Raw genomic sequence first — 22,714 nt, 5'->3', positions numbered from 1 at the left:
AAATGGAGTCAGTGTTTACAGAATATTTTGGATTAAAGTCCTTGCCAGATGGTCCCAAGAAATGTTTACCTCACTGTTGATTTTAGCTATCTTAATGTCAGCAACAATAAAAAGAAGCTTGTTACTGCCACTGGGGAGCAAAGGCACACAATCCTTCCTCCCCAGATGGAATTGCTAGTTGTGGGCAGCTGTGCCCTACACAACGGTAAGGGTGTTGCTATAGTTTCTGGGACTCTATTTCCATGATTAGAGAAAGAGACAATATAAGGCAAAATTAATTTAAAATAATGTCTACTTTAAATCAATAATATTTGGTAACTGTACAATATACTTGTAGTTTATGATAAACAATAAAACTTTTTCAGAGTTAAACACAAGTAGGAGGAGTCGGACATGTATGTGGACCTGAAAGTTGGTCTCTTCTGAAGCACATTGCTAGGCCCCTCCTGCAGCATTTTCCTGTTTCATAATAGTTTTCATCAGAGGCCACTGGGAGGCCAAAAGGGTAGAGGTAGGGGAGACCAGGAGCTACTCTTAATCACAAGTCCAATTGCATTGACAGCATACAAAAGCATACATTCTGAGATCAGAGGACCTCTTTTTGTATGTCTGTATAAAATACATAAAAGCATCCAATATGATGCAAAGAATGGTGTTTACAATGTTCATATTGCTAAAATAAGCTTTTAAATCTACGTTATTGAGAAATGTCAGACATTATGAGAAATCTCAACATTTATTTTTTCAGTGAACACTTATCAAACTCCAATTATGAGCAAGATACCAGATTAGATATTGTGGAAAAATCACTTTTTTAAAAGCCTCCTACTTTTTTACCCTCTTCTTACTTTCAGCAAATACCCACTACAACCACATCTACATTCAAACTCATCCTCATTCTCTCTCCTGTCTCAAAGCAGGAGGAGGCTTTCATGGTAAGTTAAAAATGGCCACAAATTTTCTCAGCAACTCGCATCAAGAGGTTAAAAACTCTTGCTCCTTATCCTTTGGATTTGGCCTCACCTTGTGACGTGCCCTGCCTGGTAGAATGTGGCAGCAGATACTGTGAGAATTCCGAGCTCAGGCTCAATAGGCTTTGCAGTCTTTGCTCTCGTTCTCCTGTCTAGGCTAGCCTGCGGGAAGGATCACATGGCAGAGAACCCTGGCCGGTGGTCTGCCAAGTACCAAATATGTAGGTGGGGCCATCTTGGACCACCCAGAACCAGCTGGCCTACCAGGTGGCTGCAGCCTCAAAAGTGAGCCCAGCTGAGATGAGCAGAAGACCCTCTTAGCTAAGTGCACCTAGATTTCTGACCAAAACATTCATGAGCTAATAAACTTTTTAAGGCCACTAAAGTTTTGTATAAACCTCTTTCCATCCAGGGTCAATCCTCCTACCTGTGATCTGGATGCCATCTTATTCTCCCCTTCTGGGACCTTATGCCATTAATTATTCTTCCTCTCTTCTATATCATCAATCTATCTGCTATTTATTTCTGCTTGTATATGAGCATGCCTAAGGTACTTTAATTTAAAATTCTTGTTTGACCCTGAAGCTTTCTCTAGCTAACACCCAATCAAGATTAAAAAAAAAAAAATTTCATGCTCATTCTCTCCATTTCTTCACCTTCCATCCATTTTTCAATCCACTCAATCCGATTTCTATCCCTATCTTGCCACTGAAGATGCTCTTCTTGAGTTATCAATGACCTCCCAATTGCCCAATACAAGAGTCTCTTCAGTTCTTGCTTCATTCAATCTCCTTATGTCATCTGACATTGATAATTCTATTCTTCTAGATAGTCTCCTTTCTGGCTCTTATAACACGATTATGCCCCAGTTTTCCTGCCATGTCTTGGGTTTCTGCCTTCGTCTTATTCCTCTTCAACGGACCCCACTCCTCAGCTTAACCCCGAAATTCTATTATTAGTCCTTATGGCAGCCCAGCCCCAAGACAGCCCCAATGATCCATGCCTCCTTCTGTCTGTGCCTTTGTGTAGTCCCCTCCCACAAGGAATAGGGCTGATCTGGGCAACCACTAGGATATTACAGAAATGATAATTAATGACTCTGAGCCTAGGTCATGAAAGACACTGTGGCTTTTGTCTTGTTCTATCTTGTATAACTTGATCTGGGGGAAGCCAGCTGCTATGTCTTGAGAATACTCAAGCAACTCTATGGAGAGATCCTTGTAGCAAGGAGCTGAGGCCTCCTGCCAAGAGCCATATGAGGGAGACATTTTGGAAATGGATCCTCCAGCCCAGTCAAGCCTTTAGACATTAGTCCAGCTAATGTCTTGGCTACAGCCTTACCAGATATGAGCCAGAATCTCCCAGGTAAACCACTCCCAAAATTCTTGGCTAATGAAACTGAGATAATGTTTGTTGTTTTATTTACTCAAGTTGTGGAGTAATTTGTTAAATAGCAATATGTAACTAATATAAAATGTGGTATCTTCAAGTGGGGTGCTACTGTAATCAAAGTCTAAAATGTGTTTGGGGGTACTTTGGAGCAGGCAAGAGGGCAGAAACCAGAAGGACTTAAGAGTATTAGTGAATGTCTAAGGTGCTTCAAAGATACTATTAATAGAAACCTGGACTTCCCAGGTGGCGCTATGGTTAAGAATCTGACTGCCAATGCAGAGGACATGGGTTCGAGCCCTGGTCTGGGAAGATCCCACATGCCGTGGAGCAACAAAGCTCATGTGCCATGACTACTGAGCCTCTGCTCTAGAGTCTGCATGCCACAACTACTAAAGCCCACGTGCCTAGAGCCTATGGTCTGCAACAAGAGAAGCCACTGCAATGAGAAGACCATGCACTGCAATAAAGAGTATCCCCTCCTCGCCACAACTAGAGAAAGCCTGCACTCAGCAACGAAGACCCAATGTAGCCAATAAATAAATTAAAAGAAAGAAAGAAAGGATGAAAGGAAGAAAGAAAGAAGAAACTTGATAGCCTTAAGAGGAGGCTGCCAGTGAGGAAGTGAGGAAAATGTTATTGGAAACATTAACGGGAGGAAAGAGGATTCTTGTTATGTAGAGGACAGTTCAGCAACATCATAACCTTCAGTAACATGGAAAGCAGAAAACGTGCCTAATAAACCATGTGATCTAGCTAAGATTTCCAGGCAGTGTTGAAGTGCCTCCTGGCCTTTATCTGCTGCTTATGTTAAAGTCCAAGAGTAGCAACATACCAGTAAGGAAAAACTGTTAGATAAACAGGAGCCAGGACTTGCTAATTTTGAAAATTTCTAGCCGTCCAGATGGCAAATGATGTTAAAATCAAGAAAGAGCTTCCAGGCAAAGATCAAATCTGGGACACAGCCAGGAAAGCTGGGTCTAAGGAATGAAGCTAAGGATGTGGCTGTAAAATTCTTTGTTAAGATCTCAGAAAGATCTGAATTTGTGGCTCAGTGAACTATTCAAACAACAGAGATTCTGAAACACTTAAGGGTGATGTGCCCCAGCAGCATTAGCAGAATCCCAAGGCAGAGAAGGAATTACCTTGAAGAGAAATGCGGGTGTGATTTTGTCAATAGTGCTGAACCACAGTCAAGAGACCTACAGTTTCTTTAAAGAATTATATTGGCAGAAACACTGCCAACTTAGACTGAAAGAGATAAAATGTAAAGGGGACTTTAAACTTTCTTAATTCAACTAGTAGAAAGCAGGTTGAGAAAACCATGAAGTGCAAACAAAGGATACTTTTCATGGAAAAGGATGGATGGCATAGAGGCTTGAGCTAAAAGTCCAAAGCCACGAGCCATGGAAAATTATTTCCAAGCAGCAGTATGAATGATTACTAATTAAGAAACTTCCAATATTTACCTGTTTGGATTTCAGAATTTCTATGGACCAGTAACTCCCATGTGTCTCCCATTTTCTCCTCTTATGAATGGGAGTGTATATAGTAGTTATCCTATGCCTGTACCACCACTGTACATTTTTCTACAGCAAGAGCTATCTAATAAAGTCCTCTGATCTTAGCACTCTTTCCTTGGGCATTCGTATCGATTCCCACTGCTACCTAGGCATTGATGAGAGGCTGAATTTTCACCTCTAGGCCTGACTATTCTTCTGACCTCCAGACCATTACATTCAATTTGCCTATTCAACATGGCCACTTAGATGGCTGGTTAGAAAAGAAAAAGGGAAGGAAAGGAACCTTTGAGATCTGAGTTCTTTAGTAGGCACCTTATACATGTAATTTCATGGGACAGTCACAATAAACTCTTAATTTTGCAGAAGAGGAAGCTGAAGCTCCAAGGAATTACGATACTGTCCAATTTTACACAGCTAAAAACCTTAGGAGTGAAATCTAGGTATTTACAGCTTCAAATTTATGCTGTTTCTAATACATCATCCTTCCTGCCTCCAAAGTAACCTAAAACTCAATGTGTCCAAAATGGATTTTAGGGACACTGTGCTATGCTCTCACATCTGCCCCATTCTCTGTATTGAAAACATTGTCCTCCTACTCAGTTTCCTGTTGTGGCCAAGTGCAACACCACCAACCTGTCCCCGTAAGTCTGAAACCTTGGAGTCAATCCAGGCCCTTCTCTTTCCATGGTCAATTACCAAATCCTGGTAATTATAACTTTCAAAATATCTTCCAAACAGACCTCTCCCTAGTAAACCTTCTCTTAGCACTTTAAAGATTTTGTTCCATTATCTATTAACCTCCACTATATATAAAGAGAAGTCCACAGTTATTTGAATTGTTGTTTCCCCTGTAGTTTTCCTCTGGCTGCTTCAAGGTTTTCTCTTTATCTTTGGTTTTAATAGTTTCATTTTGATGTGCTTGGGTGTGAATTTCTTTGAAACACCTGTTTGGAGTTTTCTGAGCTTCTTGGGTCTCTAAATTCCTGTCTTTCACAAAGTTTGGGAAATTTTCTGAGATTATTTCTTTCATTCTGGGAACCCCATTCTCTCTCTCTCCTCTCATTCTTTGATTACTATTACTCATATATTAGATCTTTTGAAATTGTCCCACAGGTCTCTGCAATTGTACTCATTTTGTTTGAATCTTTTTCCCTCTTTTCCTCAGATTGGATAATTTCTACTGATCCATCTTCAAGTTTACTGACTTTTTTCTTGTGTCATGTATTTTTATTTTTTATTTATTTTATTTTATTTTTTTGGCTGCATTGGGTCTTCATTGTTGCACGCGGGCTTTTCTCTAGTTGTGGTGAGCAGGGGCTACTCTTTATTGTGGTGCATGGGCTTCTCAAGGCGTTGGCTTCTCTTGTTGCAGAGCATGGTCTTCAGCAGTTGCAGCATGTGGGTTCAGTAGTTGTGGCACATGGGCTTAGTTGCTCTGCCACATGTGGGATCTGCCCAGACCAGGGCTCGAACCCATGTCCCCTGCATTGGCAGGTGGATTTTTAACCACTGTGCCACAAGGGATGTCCCCATGTTGTATTTTTACTGCTGAGTAAAAAATTACCACAAATTTGGCAGCTAAAAACAACTCACATTTATTATCTCACAGTGTCTGTGGGTCAGGAGTCCAAGCATAGCTTACCTGGGTTATCTGCTTACGGTCTCACAAGACTGTAGCTGAGGTGTCAGCGGGACTGCATTCTTATCTAGAAGCTTGACTTGGAAAGAATCTGCTTCCAAGCTCACTCGGGTTGTTGCAGAATTTATTCCCTGGTGTCTATTTGACGAGGGCTCTGACTTTTTAATGACTAGCACTGGCAGCCACCTGCAGGTCCCGGTGGCTTCCCACAGCTCCCTGACCCATGGCCTTCTTCACAGGCAGCTGCAACATGATAATTTGCTTCTTCAAGGCCAGCAGGAATGTATGTCTCTCTCCCTCCTCACAAAAGGGTCCAGTCCCTCTTTTAGGGCTTTTACCTGATTAAATCAGCCTACCTAGAATCACATCTGTTTTGATCAACTAAAAGACAACCAATAGCTACAGAGAAGTAGTAGTTACCACTGGAGAAAGAGAATGGGGAAGGGGCAAGATAGGGACAGGGGATTAAGAAGTATAAACTACTGTGTATAAAATAAGTAAACAACAAGGATATATTGTACAGCACAGGGAATATAGTCAACATTTTATAATAACTTTAAATGGAGTATAATCTATAAAAATTTTGAATCACTATGTTGTATACCTGAAACTAATATTATGTTGTAAATCAACTATATGTCGATTAAAAAAATGTTAAAAAAAAACTAATTTAGGGATTAATTATTATTAATTATATATGTAAAATCCCTTTACTGTTACCATAGTTGCTTTAAAGTACATCCCTGATAATTCCAACCTCTGGGTCATCTTGGTGTTGGCATCTGTTAATTATCTTTCCCTTGAATTCTTTTTTGGCTGTGTCGGGTCTTAGTTGCAGCATGTGGGATGTTTTGTTGTGGCGCGCAGGCACTTTGCTGCAGCTCATGGGCTCCCCTCTAAATGTGGCGTGTGGGCTCTGTAGTTTGCAGTGCATGGGTTTAGTTGCCCTGCGGCATGTGGGATCTTAGTTCCCTGACCAGGGATCAAACCCGCATCCCCTGCATTGCCACTTTGCCACTGGACCACCAGGAAAGTCCCTCCCTTGAAAGTAACTATTTTATTTTATTTTATTTTATTTTATTTTAAGATTCTTGAGATCTGTCAAGTAATTTTGGGTCCTATTGTGGACACTGTAAATGCTATGTTGTGGAGACTGGATTCTCTCATAATTCCTCTAGTGTTAATGTTTTTAACAGGTAATTAGCTTGTTTACAGTCAAACTAAAAACTCTTCCACCTGGGTGAGTGGCAATACAGATTAACTCAGTTCTTTATGCCTTGGGTACAATCTGCTTTCAGTCTGCCCCATGCATGTGTGGTTCAGCAGTAAGCAGACAGGTGGGCCAAATTTAAACATACCATTTCCCCATTCTCTGGCTTTCCCTTTTCCAAGATTTTCTCCTCACTCTTTAGCAGCCTTGGTTGCCTGAGCTCTTTCACCTGGTACCTTGGGCCAGAAAGATAGTGGGCCATCCCTGCACTGCTATAAATGCAGTTGCCCTCAAAGTGAAGTCAACAAAAAATGGAGAAATCACTCTGTGCAGATTATTTGCTCAAAGGTTCTATTCCCCTCCAAAATCTGCCCAGTTTTGTTCGTCTCCAGAGGTAGCTGTTTTGTGTTCTGCTCAGCGTTTATAGCTGTTATTCACAGAAAGATCAGTCTGTTAGGCATTTTCACCCGTCTCTGACTTCTACTCTGTCTTGGCTCAGTTACTATAATCTCTCTCACTCCTGGGCTATGCCATGGTGTCCACACAACCCTCTGTGTGTATTCTCATCCTCCTCTAGACTGACTTCTCAGCTACACGACGGGAATCTCCAAAATGCAACTGTGATCCTGTGACGACTCTACTTAAAACCCTTCAGTAGCCAAAAGCTGCCCATTACATACAGTCCTCAAAATGGACTGCCAGGCTCTTCAGAACATAACTCCTTCAAACAGTGGTGTGCTGAAGCTGGCTTATACTTGTTTGTGAAAAAGTATTGCTAAATATTCAGGAATCTTATGAGTTGGTTGTTAAATCATTGGTAGCTTGAAATCAGCTATGGTAGGAGTACTCAAACCATGAAAACCAGCCAATCCTACAAATCAGGTATCACTACCAAAGAGCCAGTTTCCTAGTACACATCTCTTCAGCATGGTATGCAATTTTATGCCTGAGTTTATTCTGAACAAAACCTGAATTCCCTTGAACATGACATGCTGCCTGCCTGTCTGTCTCCCTGTTTCTGCCTCATGCACAGCATACAAGGGCCCTCAGGGCCTTCATCTACTTTACTGTCTTGCAATTCCATACATGTACTCTACACTGTAGCCAAATTAGTCAAGTCCTACTATGCTATGTTGTTTCATGCCTCTGTGGCTTTCACACATGTTGGTTCCTTTACCTGGAACGGCCCCCGCCCCTTCCCCGACCTAACACTTATTTAAACATGAAAATTTAATACAAATGTGCCTTCTACCAGGAAGCCTTGGCAGGTTCCCCTCCTCATGTTAGGAAACATTTTCTTTGAGTTCTATTAAGGCCTTGTCCATATCCAGATGCAACTGATTTTACTTCCTGGTCCTCTTGCTTTTCTTCCCTATGGCTAGTGTTTTAATTCAGTTATCCATCACTTCTCCCTGTCTGGAACTACTGTCACAATATCCTTATAGATATTGATCATGTCTATAATAATTTGTTTACCTTTCTGACTCCCTCATCAGACAATAAGTTTCTTAGAAGAATGTACATATATAATTACACACAATAGTTCACATGAAATTATCATTTATTGATTAAAAATGAATGGGAGGGAGGGAGACCAAATAAGCAGCTAGACATAAATAATGGCAGACAGGAGGGCTTGTGGGTAGACTGAATCAGGCCTTGGAGGCCAGATAGTTTGGGTATATTTGATAGATGATGAGGGAGGCTGTAAATATTTTGGACAGGAAAGTACCAAAACAGCATTGAGGAAAATTACTCAAGTTGTAGTCTGCAAGGTAGATTGAAGTGGGGCAAAGACTAAGAGAATAATTGAGGAAAACTACTGCAATAGTTCATAAGAGAAGCATTAAAGATAACTGTTCTTGAGATATTGGGTTGGCCAAAAAGTTCATTCAGGTTTTTGCCGTAAGATGTTATAGAAAAACCCCAACTAACTTTTTGGCCAACAATACCATTACGCTTGCCACTGTTCTAATTAGCATTTGAAATTCCTGTCTTTTAGTCTCTATATAAATATTTTCAGAGCTTTTACTTAACTTCTCTCTGATTTAATAATCTATATCTTTTTTTTAAAAGGTGAGAAGTATATAAAAATTTAATACATTGGAAAAATATCACCTTAAAAAATACACCATTCAGAGGCAACCACTCGTAACATTTTGACGTATCTCCTTCTAGTATTTTTCTATGTATTTGTTCTTATATTGTTAAGATCATATTGTATGTGTAGAATTTTATATTCTGCTTTTCTAACTGATATGGGAGCACCTCACCTTTCTATGTAAAAATTTAAAGGTCCCATAAAAGTTCATCTCATAGATAGGCCAGATTTTACTTAGCTATTTCTTTAGAAGTGAACATTTTGATTTTAAATTTTTTGATGGTATAAATATAATTATGATAAACATTTTTGTGTATAAACCTTTGTTTTAATTTGGATTGTTTCCTGAGAGTAGATTACTAGTAGGAGATTCACTGGGTCAAAGGCTATGACCATTTTAATAGCTATGATGCTTCTTACTAAGTTGCTTTCTAGAAAGGAAGTCTCAATTCCATCTGCACCTTCAGTGTGTAAGAGTGTCTTTTAATGTGCCCTTTCTAAGCAAACTCTGATATGCACGTCGTGTGCCATATAACAGCAGAGGCGGACACGACAAAATTATCTGTTCGAACACTTTTGCTAACAGAGAATATTTACCTGCCTCCCTAAATCTACTTTTAAAGTCTTTAAATTGTGACTGTGGCAACAAGAAATGTGCTCATTCTCTAGACAGATGTGTACACATGTATTATATAAATGGATATGGAAAGAGTGGTAACTGAATAAGAAATTACAGTCTAGTTAATAAAACTAACAGCTGGCTGGAATTACCATAAGATAGGCAGATACTCAAAAACCCATTACTTTTCCTTTAGACAAGAGGGAAAATGATCAGCTCTCACTTTTATATATTTTTTACATCCAGAAAAAAAAAGAACTGCAGAACTTTCTGTCTATATGGGCCGAGAACAAGTACAATACAAATATTTGACTGTTACGTGGTAAGCACGGGTTGATTTTATGTGTTAAACTATTACCTGTCATTTCCTAATTTCTGAAACTTTTTACCAAGGTTTCAAGTGATATGAATACCATTTAGATCAGAGCAATGACAATTTTATATCCAACCTTTAGACTACTGAATTTTGTCAACTGAGAGACCTGAGAGCAGGGGTTGGCAAATCAGGTATGTCTTGTGGCCAAATTTGATGTGCCACCTATTTTTGTATAGCCTGTGAGCTAAGAGTGTTTTTCACATTTTTCAGATGGCTTAAAAAAGTCAAAAGAAGAATATTAGTTTGTGATGTGTGAAAATTATTGAAATTCAAATTTCATTGTCTATAAATAAAGTTTTATTGGCACATAGTCACACTCATTTGTTATAGCTCCTTTTGTGCAGAGGTGAATAGCTATGAGAGAGGCTTTAAGGCCCTGAAAGCATAAAATATTCACCATGTGGATGCACACAAAAGTTTGCCAATCTCTGCCTGAAACTAATGATTGATTTATATTTTCATCACTGAATCTGATTACTTTGATGAGTATTTCCCAGATGCTCTGCTGATCTTCCAAATTGATTCTTACCTTGTTGCATTTTGCATTTTTAAATATCTGCCATTTTCACAAGCTTACAAAACTTCTGCTATATCCATTTTGGAGCAATATTTTGTTATCTTCTATAGCTCTATCTAGAGCCCATTTTCACCTTGATTGATGGTTTGATTATTAAAATTAAGTAACTGGTAGTTGCAATTCTAAAAAAAAATGCATAATCTATAAATTGTGCATGTTTTGAGGGTAAAGGCAAATGTAATTCCTTACATACAAGATAGAGGCATTCCTATTTCAAGAAGTTTAATTAGCCAATAGTGCTCTCTCTTAACCAGAAAAGGAAGTTAACATGAACAGCCTACACACAAGTCCTACTATGATGTTAGTGTCACTATAATCAGTCTGGCTAAATTAAACAAAGCCTCCCTTGACTCTGAGCTGTACCTACTGCCCATATTCTGGTGAAAGATTCCATAAACTCACATATCCATTCCTCAGATTCAACTTCATATAATGTGAAGCACTTCTCTGAAGGCCAGTCCTTTGCTGGTTACTTTTCTTGTCCAACCTGATCTGAAGTCTACTGAATTGGGATATTTAAGGGCCCTTTGTGGTGGCATTATGACTGTGCAGCTGAGTATGTTCAATTATTCCCTAGGAAATAGTTTTGTTCTTCCTTTGTTTGTTCAGGCAGGCAACTGTTGTGGGATATCCAGCATTTTAAGTGATTCTGCCTCAGAGCATGTGTTAGAAACTGTAAGGAGAGTTTATAACTTTTCAATTCTAAAAGGTTTTTCAGTTTTGGATTTCTGGAATTGGTTGTGTCCATATTTTTTCCCATCCTGTTGGGACTTACTGTTGTTAGCAACCTCCTGTGTGGTTCTAAGACATGTTGACCTCTTTGAAACCTTTCCAGGTGTCACTGCCACTTTCTTGATCTCTGTAATATAAGCTACATTGTTTAGTGGAGTTAAGTTCTCTGAACTTTAGAAATCCTCCCTGAGACTATGAACTGACTAACACCCAAGGTAGCATAAACATGCAGACACAAATGTTCCTAAAACCAAGCCTGCTGGGCAGTGCAGGATATGACTTGGAGTCTGGAAAAAGGAACAGTTTGCTCACTTGTGAGTCTATGACTACCTCCAGGTGCAGTTTGAAGCTAACTGGCTAGTTTTTCTGATCCTCAGATGTAGCCTCTCATTAGAACACAGCAGAATTTGCAACTGTGGATGTTAGGAATTCCACGAAGACCCTCTGGGCCCATTAAGACTTCTGTGGCTTCAGAGGGTCCTAAAACACACTTCCTTACGTAGCATACGTAGCTGTAGTAAAGAGACATCTTTTACAAATATGATCTAAATTTTAGTCTAAAGATTATGATGACTATAGCTCACCTTAAAATTTGTATCTAGAAGTTACAAATAAAAAGAGAAAAAAAAAGTTTAATAGATACCTGTCTTATGTTTCCAGTTCGTCATTAAAAGGTTCTTAATGTTTTTGCTTCTTAAAGCTTTGCAAGCGTTCATACTTGTACTAAGAATCCCGTATTAGTCTAGCTTTAAATGTGGAGTATTACACCAGTGGTTTCTCAGCCCTTCTCTTAAAACCTCACAGTTTGGCTCTTCTAACAGACAAATCATGCTGCCAAAACCTAGGAGAGTTTGACAATGTTGTGGAAATAACACTATACTGAGAATGAAAAGACATGGGGTTCAGTCCCAACTCTACCACTATCTTAACATTTCTGTCCCATCTATAAAATATGCATAACAAAAAATACAAATCACATAGGGTTATTATTACAAAAACAAAACTAGTAATAAATACAAAAAGACCTTGAAAAAGTGGAGAAGTATAAAGAAAAAGTGCAGAAGAGTATAAATATGAAAGGTATGGTGTGGCAGTGGTTAGCTATTCTTTTTTCCTGTTCATGTCCTTCTCATCCAGAAACCCTATGTCCATAACGAGACTACTGTTCCTCCACACCCCTGAGCCCACTGTTCTTATGATCACCCTTCCCATCCTGGCTCCAGTCTCCAGGGAATCTTGAGGGTTACTGAGGGCCATGGTAGTCGATGCAGCTTAAAATGACTTTGAAGGGAGTTAAGCTTCCTTTGCCTTGCTTTCTATTGGCTAAGGCCTGAAGCTTGTGTGTATGAATGGGTGAAGCGGCTACAGGTACAGTGTGTGATCACACATTACTGCACCTTCTCAGAGGTTTCTTTCCTGTCACTACTAGTTCATTTCTGGGAATGCAATGATCATAGAAGCCTTTTGAAGGTCTAAAAGGCTATACAACAAGTATTAATATGGACTGTCTCTGGGTGGTTGGAATTATAGGTGGTCTTTTTTTTTGTTTGTTTATATATCTGGCCTATGTTCTTACTTTTGCAATTAATAAGAAAAAAATACTTAATTCTGAAATGAGCCAACGAACAAACCAATTGTCCTTTAATGATGTTACAAGGGGTAAACAATCAAATGACTTAAAAAACTCTCTAACATGGACATTTCTCAAAAGGAGAATTAGAAAATAAGGGCATATCATTCATTCTAAAAATACAAGTGCAATATCATATCATAGGACACATTTTTGTAAGAACTTTTATTAAAAAAGGAGATATGACATTTTAATGTCCTGTTAGAATAACCAGAATTAAATAAATATACTCAAGAAGAATTGCATATATTTCCAAATTTTATACTAATAGTGTGGCAATATGATGAAAAAGCAAGAAATCAGAATCTGGCTACTGAAAAAAAAAAACAGCAGAAAGAGCCTGAGGGTATAACATATTCTAAAGCTGGTCTATAGACCAGACGGGAAAACTTGTTCTCTAATCTAATGACTTTCTTTTAATCAGAAGCAGACAGTAGTTTCCTTATTACCCAGAGTTTTAGAAATACATTATTCTTGAGAGTACTTCCCAGGATTTCTTTTACTCATTTAAGACCACATCTTTGTATTTAATTCCTCCTCAGTTATCCCTGCAGGGCACATCCCTCCAATTATTCCCATCTAAAGTGACAGGAAAATGGAATTATACTACTTGGAAAACAGACATCCTTTGGTATCACTTTTCTCAGTGCTCCCTTGGGCACAGTCTGACATTGTGCTCACTTTGTCACAGACCGTGAGCCGTCCTAGGAGGGCAAGGACTAAGACTTCTCTGCCTTTCAATTCCCAGTGCCTAGGACATGACTGGAACGGACTATACACACAGTAAGAATCTGAATAAACAAATGAAAAGTAATACCTAACAAACAATGTTTACAGTATATCAAGCACTATTTTAGTGCCTTGTACATATTAACTTATTTAGTCCTCAGGATGCTATGAAACAGGTACTATTATTATCCCCCATTTACATATGAGAAAACGGAAGCATGAAAGCAAAGCGAGGTAATCCAGAGCCAGGATCCAAGCTGACGTACTCTGGCTCTAGAGTTCAACCTCATAATCACCACACCATGCTCCCTCAACAGCACCCACGTGGAACAGGAGAACATCCACTCCGAGAGGAGCACGGGTACACTGTGCTCCCATCTCCAAGCAACGCTGGGTTTCTGTCAGATGTAGCTATACTGTGCGGCCCCTTGGGAGGCTTAAAAAGGGAAATAACTGGACACAGGCACATGCATGCAGAAGAAATGACTCCCCAACCTTAACAATTGCTGTGTTTTTAAGGCTGTTTCTCAAATACCTGTGGGGATCTGTGAGAGCGCCAGCTGTACTGGTGACTGTGGAGACTGGCCAGTAGAATATTTTCATCAGTATCCACCTGGCCAAACCGCAGTGTCTCCTGTGTGTCATTACAGATCACAAAATGGCTGAAGACCAACTCCTCTACCTCAGGGCATTTGTTCTGAAAGAAAAAGAATACGAAAGCCAACGTGCATCAGATTAATTGCAAGATGTTTGGCAGCTGTCTGCCCAGTGGCGACTGTTACAACACAGAAATACTAAAAGATCTGTTGTCATTAGCTCTGGTATACAAAGTATTCTATACTTCCAGGATAAGCACAAAAAATTCCTTAAAGAGATCTTAAATGTTCCAAGAATATGTTTTGACTTATACTCCTGCAAAATAAATCATACACACAGAAGAGTAAAAGAACAATGAGATCCCTCAAACTTTTAACATTTTAAAACGAATTAACATGCTACAAAGAATGCTGTGCTGGGTAGCGCACGTTTCTGAGCAGAGTACCAGAGGCTAGAATTACCATGTTCCCGGCCTTCTAAACTTGACAATCAAGACCAATTACCAAAGCCACAGTTTGTACCCTACAGAAAGTAAAGATCATTTAGGTAATACATCCCCAGTTCCCTTAAGGGGGAGGGTGGATGTGTGTGTGTAAATCTGCTCAAGGAGAGATGTAAATAAAACCATAACTTTCCCTTTATCCTTAAGAGGCTGCACACACAAAACAGATCAACCTCAGAGTCAGCGTAAGCCAAGCTGCAGTTTTTAAGAGAAAAAATGTTAGTTGACAACAGTTGTTGGTGTCTGTTTCAGCTAATAATCAGCAAATGTCTTTCATTAATCTACTAAGGCTCAGCAAATTAGTAGTAAGTTCTTGTGTTGCTATCGCCTTCTCAACTTAATGGCATTTCCACTGGTTGCTGTTATATCAAAGTACTGGCAAAGCAACAGAACATTTTTCTGCTTACTCTTTTATCACTTTGGTTAGCTTATGATTTAAAAAGCAATAAACATGTCTTTGGTAAATGAAAAGAATAGCTAAATAAATGGTTAACTTGAGAATGCAAGTAAAGTATCTTCACTAGCCTATGACTTTGCAGACAACGGGGGGTAATATGTAACTAATGCTTCTCCAGTTGGCCTCTATTTCCTGGTTGTGGATCTAAATTATGTTACGATGACACATTCCATCATTTGCCATTTTACTGAGGGGAGGGAGAGTAAAAAGGGACATACCACTCACAAGCATAGAGATTTCAGTGACTGTGGCTTGAAGCTAAGGAGTCAATGGATGAATGTATCTGGAATCCAGCCTGGACCAAGACCTGATCTAGAACCTTATGAGAACAGTTATCTTGGGAGGTACAATCCCCTTCTAATCATCTAGAAGACCCCCAAAGTGGGCAGGCAGAGTTCTATGGCTGCAGTTGGTGAAGAGGCCCTGAAATACCTCATTCTTCTGGATACCCTTGAGGGTCTCCTAAGCGCTTGTTCTATCATCCATCTATTCTCACCAAACCTCTCTATTCTCATGGAGTGGAACCTTGCCTGACAACCACATGAATCATAAAAAGAGTCTCTGGTTAAGTGAGACTGAAGCAGTTATAATTGATAATTACCTGCTGTCTACCATACTACTTTTTGCTGTGGCTTTTAATCATGAGCTATGATTTCAAAACTGGACTGCCCACGGGTTTTAGGCATCCTGCCTGATCTGGCCCCTGCCGCATCTTGAACCACTCTCCATTTGCCCGCTAGACCCCAGCTCCACCAGTCCTTTTCAGCTGCTCCAACTGGCCCCCTTTCAATTCATCCAACACATCAAACTCCTTCCTGCCTCAGTGCCTTTCTTCTGCTTGGACCTCTTTTCCTCCTTGCTCGACTACCTTCTTCCAAAACACTTTTCAGGTTCCTGTTTTCAGATCATGCCCTCAGAGTAAAGCAGCCTCCTGAGATCCTCCCGGATCACCTTAGGTCCCTCTATTTTATGCTGACACAACACTATATATTTTGTGTGAGCACCTTAATGGCACTGATCCCTACTGGGACTGAGTGGTTATCTGCATGATTATGGGTCATTGTTGTCTCTATCATTAGACTCTATGCTGCATAAGGGCAAGAGCCAGGTCTGCATTATTTACAACTTTATCTCCTGGACTCAGCATAATGCCTGACACATAAGTATTCAATAAACACTTATGAAACAAATACGAGTAAATTCAACTTTAAAAATTATAAATGTAATATATGTTCCCAGTAGAAAAAAATTAAAAAATATAGAAAGCACTGATTTAAAAAAAAAGGTCTCTAATTTCATACTCAGAGATAACTGCTGCTAACGTGTTGGAGAATTTTTTTCCAGTGTCTTGCCTGTTCCTATTCTAGTCTATCCTATCCAATCCTATCTTATATATCTTATATATTTAAAGGTTTGTAAACCTTTAATTAAACTGGAGTCAGTGTATAATTCATTTTGATGAGATTTTTCCATTTAGCATTATATAATCAACATAAACTGCTCTCCTTGTAAACACTTTTTTCCTCCCTTAGGTCCAACAGTACAAACACGAAGAAAGGGATATGGTTCCAAACTCCTACTTAGATAGACATCCTGAGACTGAAATTCAATTTTCATAATGAATTGGGATCAATCTGCCGGTTACACAGAGGTTAAGTTACCAGATGGAGCTTGAGTAGAAAAAAATCATATTACTTTCCTCATCTCTAAAAACTGACCTTTAATAAATGATAAGGGTTTTAGGAAAAAATGTAAATGAAAGAACACAAGGGGGTTGTTTACATTTTTCTAAAGAATACTCAGAGTCCTCAGGGAACTGTTTCTCTACTGCTCCTTCATCTGTGGAGTTCATTACAACTGTAAGAAGGTTAAGCACTTCTTGGAATGTTTAAATTCTAGTAATATTGTAAAAAAAATTTGTACATGTTGTATATGACATCATATAAAAGTGAAACCTCAGAATGCTTTTCTAGTTAAAAGATGGCTTATTTACATTTAAGATTTGTGCTGGAGTGTTATACAGGCATTTGCAATTAAAGAGATATCATTATGGTGTAACATAAGACGTGAGCATAACCTTGATTTTTAAATAAAAATTTCCTTTAAATCCTGTTTGGTCCAAATGTGGGAATGCGACATAGAAATATAAAGCAAACTGCAAGTGGCATTTTGGGTCCTTAATCCGATTTCACAAAACATCAATCATTTACAAAAAAGAAAAGAAAAAAAAAAAACTACAGCCAAGGAAATCAGACACTGATGAAGGCTTCTGTTAATCTTGAACTTGTGACCTAAAGGTGAAAGGCCAAATTGTTTCATGCTTCAACTGTCTGGTCCATCCACACCGGATACAAATGACTTGTCACGGATACGAATCTGATAAGAAGTATGTGGAAAACTCAAATAGCTTATCCTGCTTATTAAATTCACATTTTTCATTGGCAATAATTATACTGTACATGAGCATTATACACACAATAAAATCCAAGCTTGGGAAACTAAGCTTCCCCTCTAAAGGGGATAAACCACATTCAGAACATCTTAGAAACAATGAACTTAATAACTCCTCTATAAGCTCATTTCAATGTCAAATGTCCTATAATTTCAAAGTAGTGTGTTTTTGTATTTACTTTAGAATATACAGGGTTAGAGATGCCAGCACATTAAAACTTGGTGGCAAGTACCCTTGACATGGGAGGAAACAAGAAAATTATAGCAACAATTACAGAAGTATATCCTCTTGTGGCTCATGTTAACATTGCCAAATCCCTGTATAAATCAGAACCAACTATTCATAGAATGTACCTGTCAGCAATATGCTACGTGACATATGGCTCTACTTAATCAAATATACAATTCCATTTTTAAAAAAACTTAGAATATTCCTTCAAGGCACTGTGTTAACCAGTCAGGCATTCACACTCTGATGTGGTTTAAAACATTTAAATATTTATGCACCGTATTGTTTTTATATGTATAGCTGTGTCTAAGAGAATATTTTTACCCTGGGAGGAAACTGATATTTCTGAGGGCCATTTTGCAGTAGTTGCTACACATGAGTCCTCTTATAATGGTCCTGATACCAAGACAAAAATATCCTGGGTTTAAATGCTATATCAATGACTCTTTTATATTTTCTAGGCTTGTTTTTTATTAAACGCATTGTTCAAAATATGACAAAAAACAGAAATTGGAGCCATGGAGATTTTTTTCACATTGCTATTCGAACCAGCTGCAAAGATTTAGATCACACTAGCTCTTATTTTATGCATGTCCTCTGCAGCAAGAAAACCATGGAATGCCCTTAAAAAAGAATTTTAAAATATGAAACAGATGTGTTATCTTCTTTCCCTTTGCTATTGTGGTGCCATGTTAGGTAATTAATTCCTTAGTCTTGTATAGGTCTTCATGCATATAAAGAAAAGAGTTCATTCCCATAAAAATTCTAGAACTCAAGCCCCACTCCCTACCACTAATCTATCCCCACATGAGGTCAGGGCAAAGTGAAGGACCATTTCTCTTGGGGACTTAGCCTGCGCAAATGTATGTAACATACAAAATGTGGGGAAATGTCTTGGCTTAAATAACAACGCAAGCTTTATGGAAATGCAATATTATACTGAAAATCAGTAAGGGAAGCAGAAGTGATTTGTTAATAAATTACTGAGCATCTTATCAATATTATCCAAATATTCTGTGAAGTTATTTTCATGCTAGTGGATGTGGGCAGTTTCCCTGGTTTAAATATGTCATTCAAAACAGACTTCTATCTCTTTTTTTGATGTGGCTCATTTCTGACAAAAGTTAAAAGTAAAACATTATTAATCAAGAGTCTTTAGCTGGTTACAAAATCTATTATCCAGTGCTTTTTTAGTGACTCAAAATGGCAGAATGATAATGGGGGAAAGACTAAGATCATATTGTGTTCACATATTTCCTTTCACTACCTTTTCTCTTTGAAAAGATGAAACACTTTTATATCAGAAAAGCTCACACAGGTTCTTCATTTCTGCAATGGCTGCTTAGACAATTTGATACATACCAACTTGAGCTTTGGCAAACTAAAGCCATAATCCTTGGAAAAAATTTCTGAGAATATGTTACTTTCCACACAGATGTGGTACATTAGTCACAAAAATGTGGGCATGATCTCTGATGCATGTGTAGAGAACCCATATTCTCCAAAGGTTTTAAAAATAACATGCATCGTTTTGCCAAAACAGAGGAGGCCCCAAATATTATGGTGCCCATCAAAGTCTTCATTTTCTCATATTTTCGTTTGTGCTTAATTTATTATTAGAAGTGATAACATAGAGTGCCTAGTAAAAGATCACACATGGACAAACTGTAAACTGTTCTAGAATGTACATACCTGTTGCCAAGCTTGTATTGCAGTGTTTAGAGAATGAACTACATGCTGCCCAAAGTTTACAAATATTGAGTCAACATTGATGGAGCAATCAATCAGCTTTTCTACTGCATTGCTAGAAACTGCAATCTGCCCAAAGATGCTGAAGGGTTTCACCATGCTTTGCATTGTAACATTTCTGCACTCTAGAAGTTTACAGTCTGCTTGAGCTGAGAACTGGATCTCCTGACAGACAGAACTACTGTTCCATTGTCGAAGATACATGTGTGGTTCTTTGAAGGAAATAATCATGTATTCAAGTTCAGATGGCACATTTTTATCAGAAATAAATGGCTGTAGGTATTGCAGTGGAGCTGTTGAGAAACAAATAAGAAAAACAGCAGTTGAGATGAGCCAACACTTAATGGAAATAAAGAGGTAATATTTAAATTATTCACTTCACTTCTTACTGAATGCAATATTTGCTGGTTAATAAATTCAAACATTCTCCTGAAGATAATATAACATTTGAATTACCACTTGATATTTGCAAACAAAACTGTTTTGTTCAATCAGCAGGTCTCTTTCCAAAGGTTACATTCACAGATAAAAATCTGATCACAAAAAACAACAAATAAAATGAAGAGGAGGTAAATATTTAAGGAGTATTTCATAGAAGTGCTCTGTATCTACCCACCAAATCTCAAAATCAAAAACATGACCCAAAGAGAGTTAGAAAATATAGGTTAAACTCCATTTTTGCTGAAAAGGCAAGATGCTTAACAGCAGCTGTGTTTAGTTTTAATCTGATTTTTTTCCTTTTTCCATTACATGTAGGTTGAAAACCTAATACCAGAATCAAAATGTATTACATAGAAAAGGTCTGGTGCAAACTTTTAGGAATAATTATTCATGAACATGAGCAAACTTTTAAGAGGCCACTTTTGGTGTGTAGAAAAATTTACTCTTCTACCTTGTAAACTGGTCAAAATGCTAGTCCTTTAAATTACTGGAGAATTTTCCCATTTTCTGTAGAAGGTACTTTCAACATAAGGTAATATCAAGTACTTTTGGAAACTATTTGCCATTAATGTAATGGCTCATAAGATAGAACAAAAACAGATATATTTCTTTCAAAAAGATCATCGGAGTAATAGTAAACCCTGCAATTTTTGCAACTTCCTTGAAAATTCTCATTAGGAAGTGTGCAAAAACGTGGCAATTCAATATAACTGGTAACCTATATAATAGGTCCATAAGACGGTTCAAATGTAAGGCAGACACCTATTATATGAAATCAACTTCAGAATAACTTTGCTGGTGCTCTCTGTTAGAGGAAATGAATGCTGCTTTTTTTTTTTTTTTAATTTTATTTATTTATTTATTATTTTTTGGGGGGTATACCAAGTTCAATCTGCTGCTTCTAAACATTTCCCCCACCATGTGAGTGGCGGTGAGTATGGAAGGAGCTTTGTGTGGGGACAAAACAATAAGTATTAAGTGAATGCTATTCTGATGCTAAAATAAAGAGTACCTGTGCCTAGTTGATCAAGGTGATGACAAAGATGGAACTCCAGGTGAGCAAACTGGAAGGAAATGCAAAGAGATGGGACAAACCATGGGGTAAAACAGGAGTCAACTCTGGTACAGGCAGCCAGGGCTGTTGGAGTTACAAGCTGGTCACAAGTGCTTTGGGAACCAGACTCACTTGCAGAGCTGTGGGAAATAATAAAAGAAGTTCAGTAACCTAATTTCTCAATATCATACAAAGGAAATGTCTTTATGGTCAATATGTTATCATCACATCTTCCATATTTGCTCAAATAAACAAGTTGTTTTTAAAAATTAAGTTCTTGTTGATTATTCTCTGAGTTATTAGCAGAAAAGTTTCAAAGGATTCCTGAAACCCCAGGCCATGTTGACCTCCAACCCAATTTCTTCCATCCACATTTCACATAACTTACGGACAATCTGTCTTCATATTTGTTCAAGACCGACATAGTTCAGAGTATGACTCTGCTCTTCAAAAAACCCAATATTTTCAGTGTCGCCATAAATCTTTCTTTTGTTTTACTTCTCTGATCGTCTATATCCATATTCCCATATGAGTTAGCCAATACTCTTATTGAATACCCACTGAATGCTGTACTAGGTGCCATAAAAGTTACGACCACATCCAGAAGAACCAAGGTCCCATGGGCAATTACACAGCATGGGTCCCGTCTTCACTGGCCCATCCTCCTAACAATTCTATACCAGTAAAAGTCGACTAAGATCAATAGTGAAGGCATCTGTAGGAGGGTAGAAATTTGTGGCTGCTGGTGTGCATGGAAAACATGCAACCTAGCTGCCTCACCTCAACGCTACTAGAAGCATGAGAGCTGAGGATGGGGAGGGGCCAAGGTGCATTCTATTAAACAATTAATAGATTGTTTAATAGAATGCACCTTGCTCACTGAATAGATGCTGCCCTATTTCCCCTCACCATGTTCCACCCTCTTCTTTCCAAATCTGAAATTTGCTCTACAGCTATGGTAGCCTGGCTCTTAAATCCATGAGGAGCCTAGAGAAGAAACACTGGTTTACGGTATCCTAGGGAGAACTATGACAGGAAAAACTAAAGAAATAAATCCTTGGTTTTCAAAGAACTCACAGTGTAACTGGTGATAAAAAATATGTAGACGTTTACAAACATTATAAAACAGAACAACCACTAAGGGGTAGGAAAGTCGGAAGTGCTGCCAGGGTGGAAACATAAGAGGAACTCAGAATGGCACAGGGTGAATCATGTGGGATTCTCAGGGTGTGAATCTTCAGCGGAGTTTTGAAAGAAGTTGTGGAAAGGCTGGTGAAAATGAAAGCTAATTTTACTGAGTGTTTAACTTCAAGGAGTTTATAGTTACGTGATGGTATTCACTGAAATGTTAGAAAAACTCCACTGCATACAAAGAAAACACAACTCTGGGACACTGTTTCTGATGAAATGTTATGCACAAAAATGTAGCTAGCTATATTTTTAAAACTTCTCTAAATGGGTATGCTAATCCAAATAGCTATACAAGAATTTATCTGTGGAGTTACAAAAAAGATATCATTTAAAATAAACAACAAGGTCCTACTGTATAGCACAGGGAACTATATTCAATATCTTGTAATAACCTATAATGGAAAAGAATAAGAAAATGTGTATATATATACATTTTATAAGTGACTCACTTTGCTATGCATCAGAAACTAACACATTGTAAATCAATTATACTTCAATTAAAAAAATTAAAGTTAAAAAAAGATCTCATTGGCAAGGTAAAATTAAA

At 38.2% G+C, this 22,714-nt stretch overlaps 1 protein-coding gene across 7 annotated transcripts in view; it reads right to left on the bottom strand.

Annotated features, from left to right (window-relative positions):
• VPS13B (vacuolar protein sorting 13 homolog B) overlaps positions 1-22,714 on the bottom strand; it is a 773,631-nt gene that overhangs the window by 77,331 nt on the left and 673,586 nt on the right. For all 7 annotated transcript variants that reach the window (XM_057735654.1, XM_057735658.1, XM_057735653.1 and 4 more), the window contains 3 exons: positions 20,935-21,116; positions 19,425-19,774; positions 14,032-14,193 (listed from right to left, as the gene is read on the bottom strand). In XM_057735654.1, coding sequence (XP_057591637.1) covers positions 14,032-14,193; positions 19,425-19,774; positions 20,935-21,116 — 694 coding nt within the window. The remainder of the gene's footprint in view (positions 1-14,031; positions 14,194-19,424; positions 19,775-20,934; positions 21,117-22,714) is intronic.

This window comes from Hippopotamus amphibius, chromosome 5 (genome assembly GCF_030028045.1).
Source record: "Hippopotamus amphibius kiboko isolate mHipAmp2 chromosome 5, mHipAmp2.hap2, whole genome shotgun sequence".
NCBI classification, from domain to species: domain Eukaryota; kingdom Metazoa; phylum Chordata; class Mammalia; order Artiodactyla; family Hippopotamidae; genus Hippopotamus; species Hippopotamus amphibius.
The sequence above is the reverse complement of the archived record's forward strand: the minus strand, read 5'-3'. Positions and strand labels throughout refer to the sequence as shown.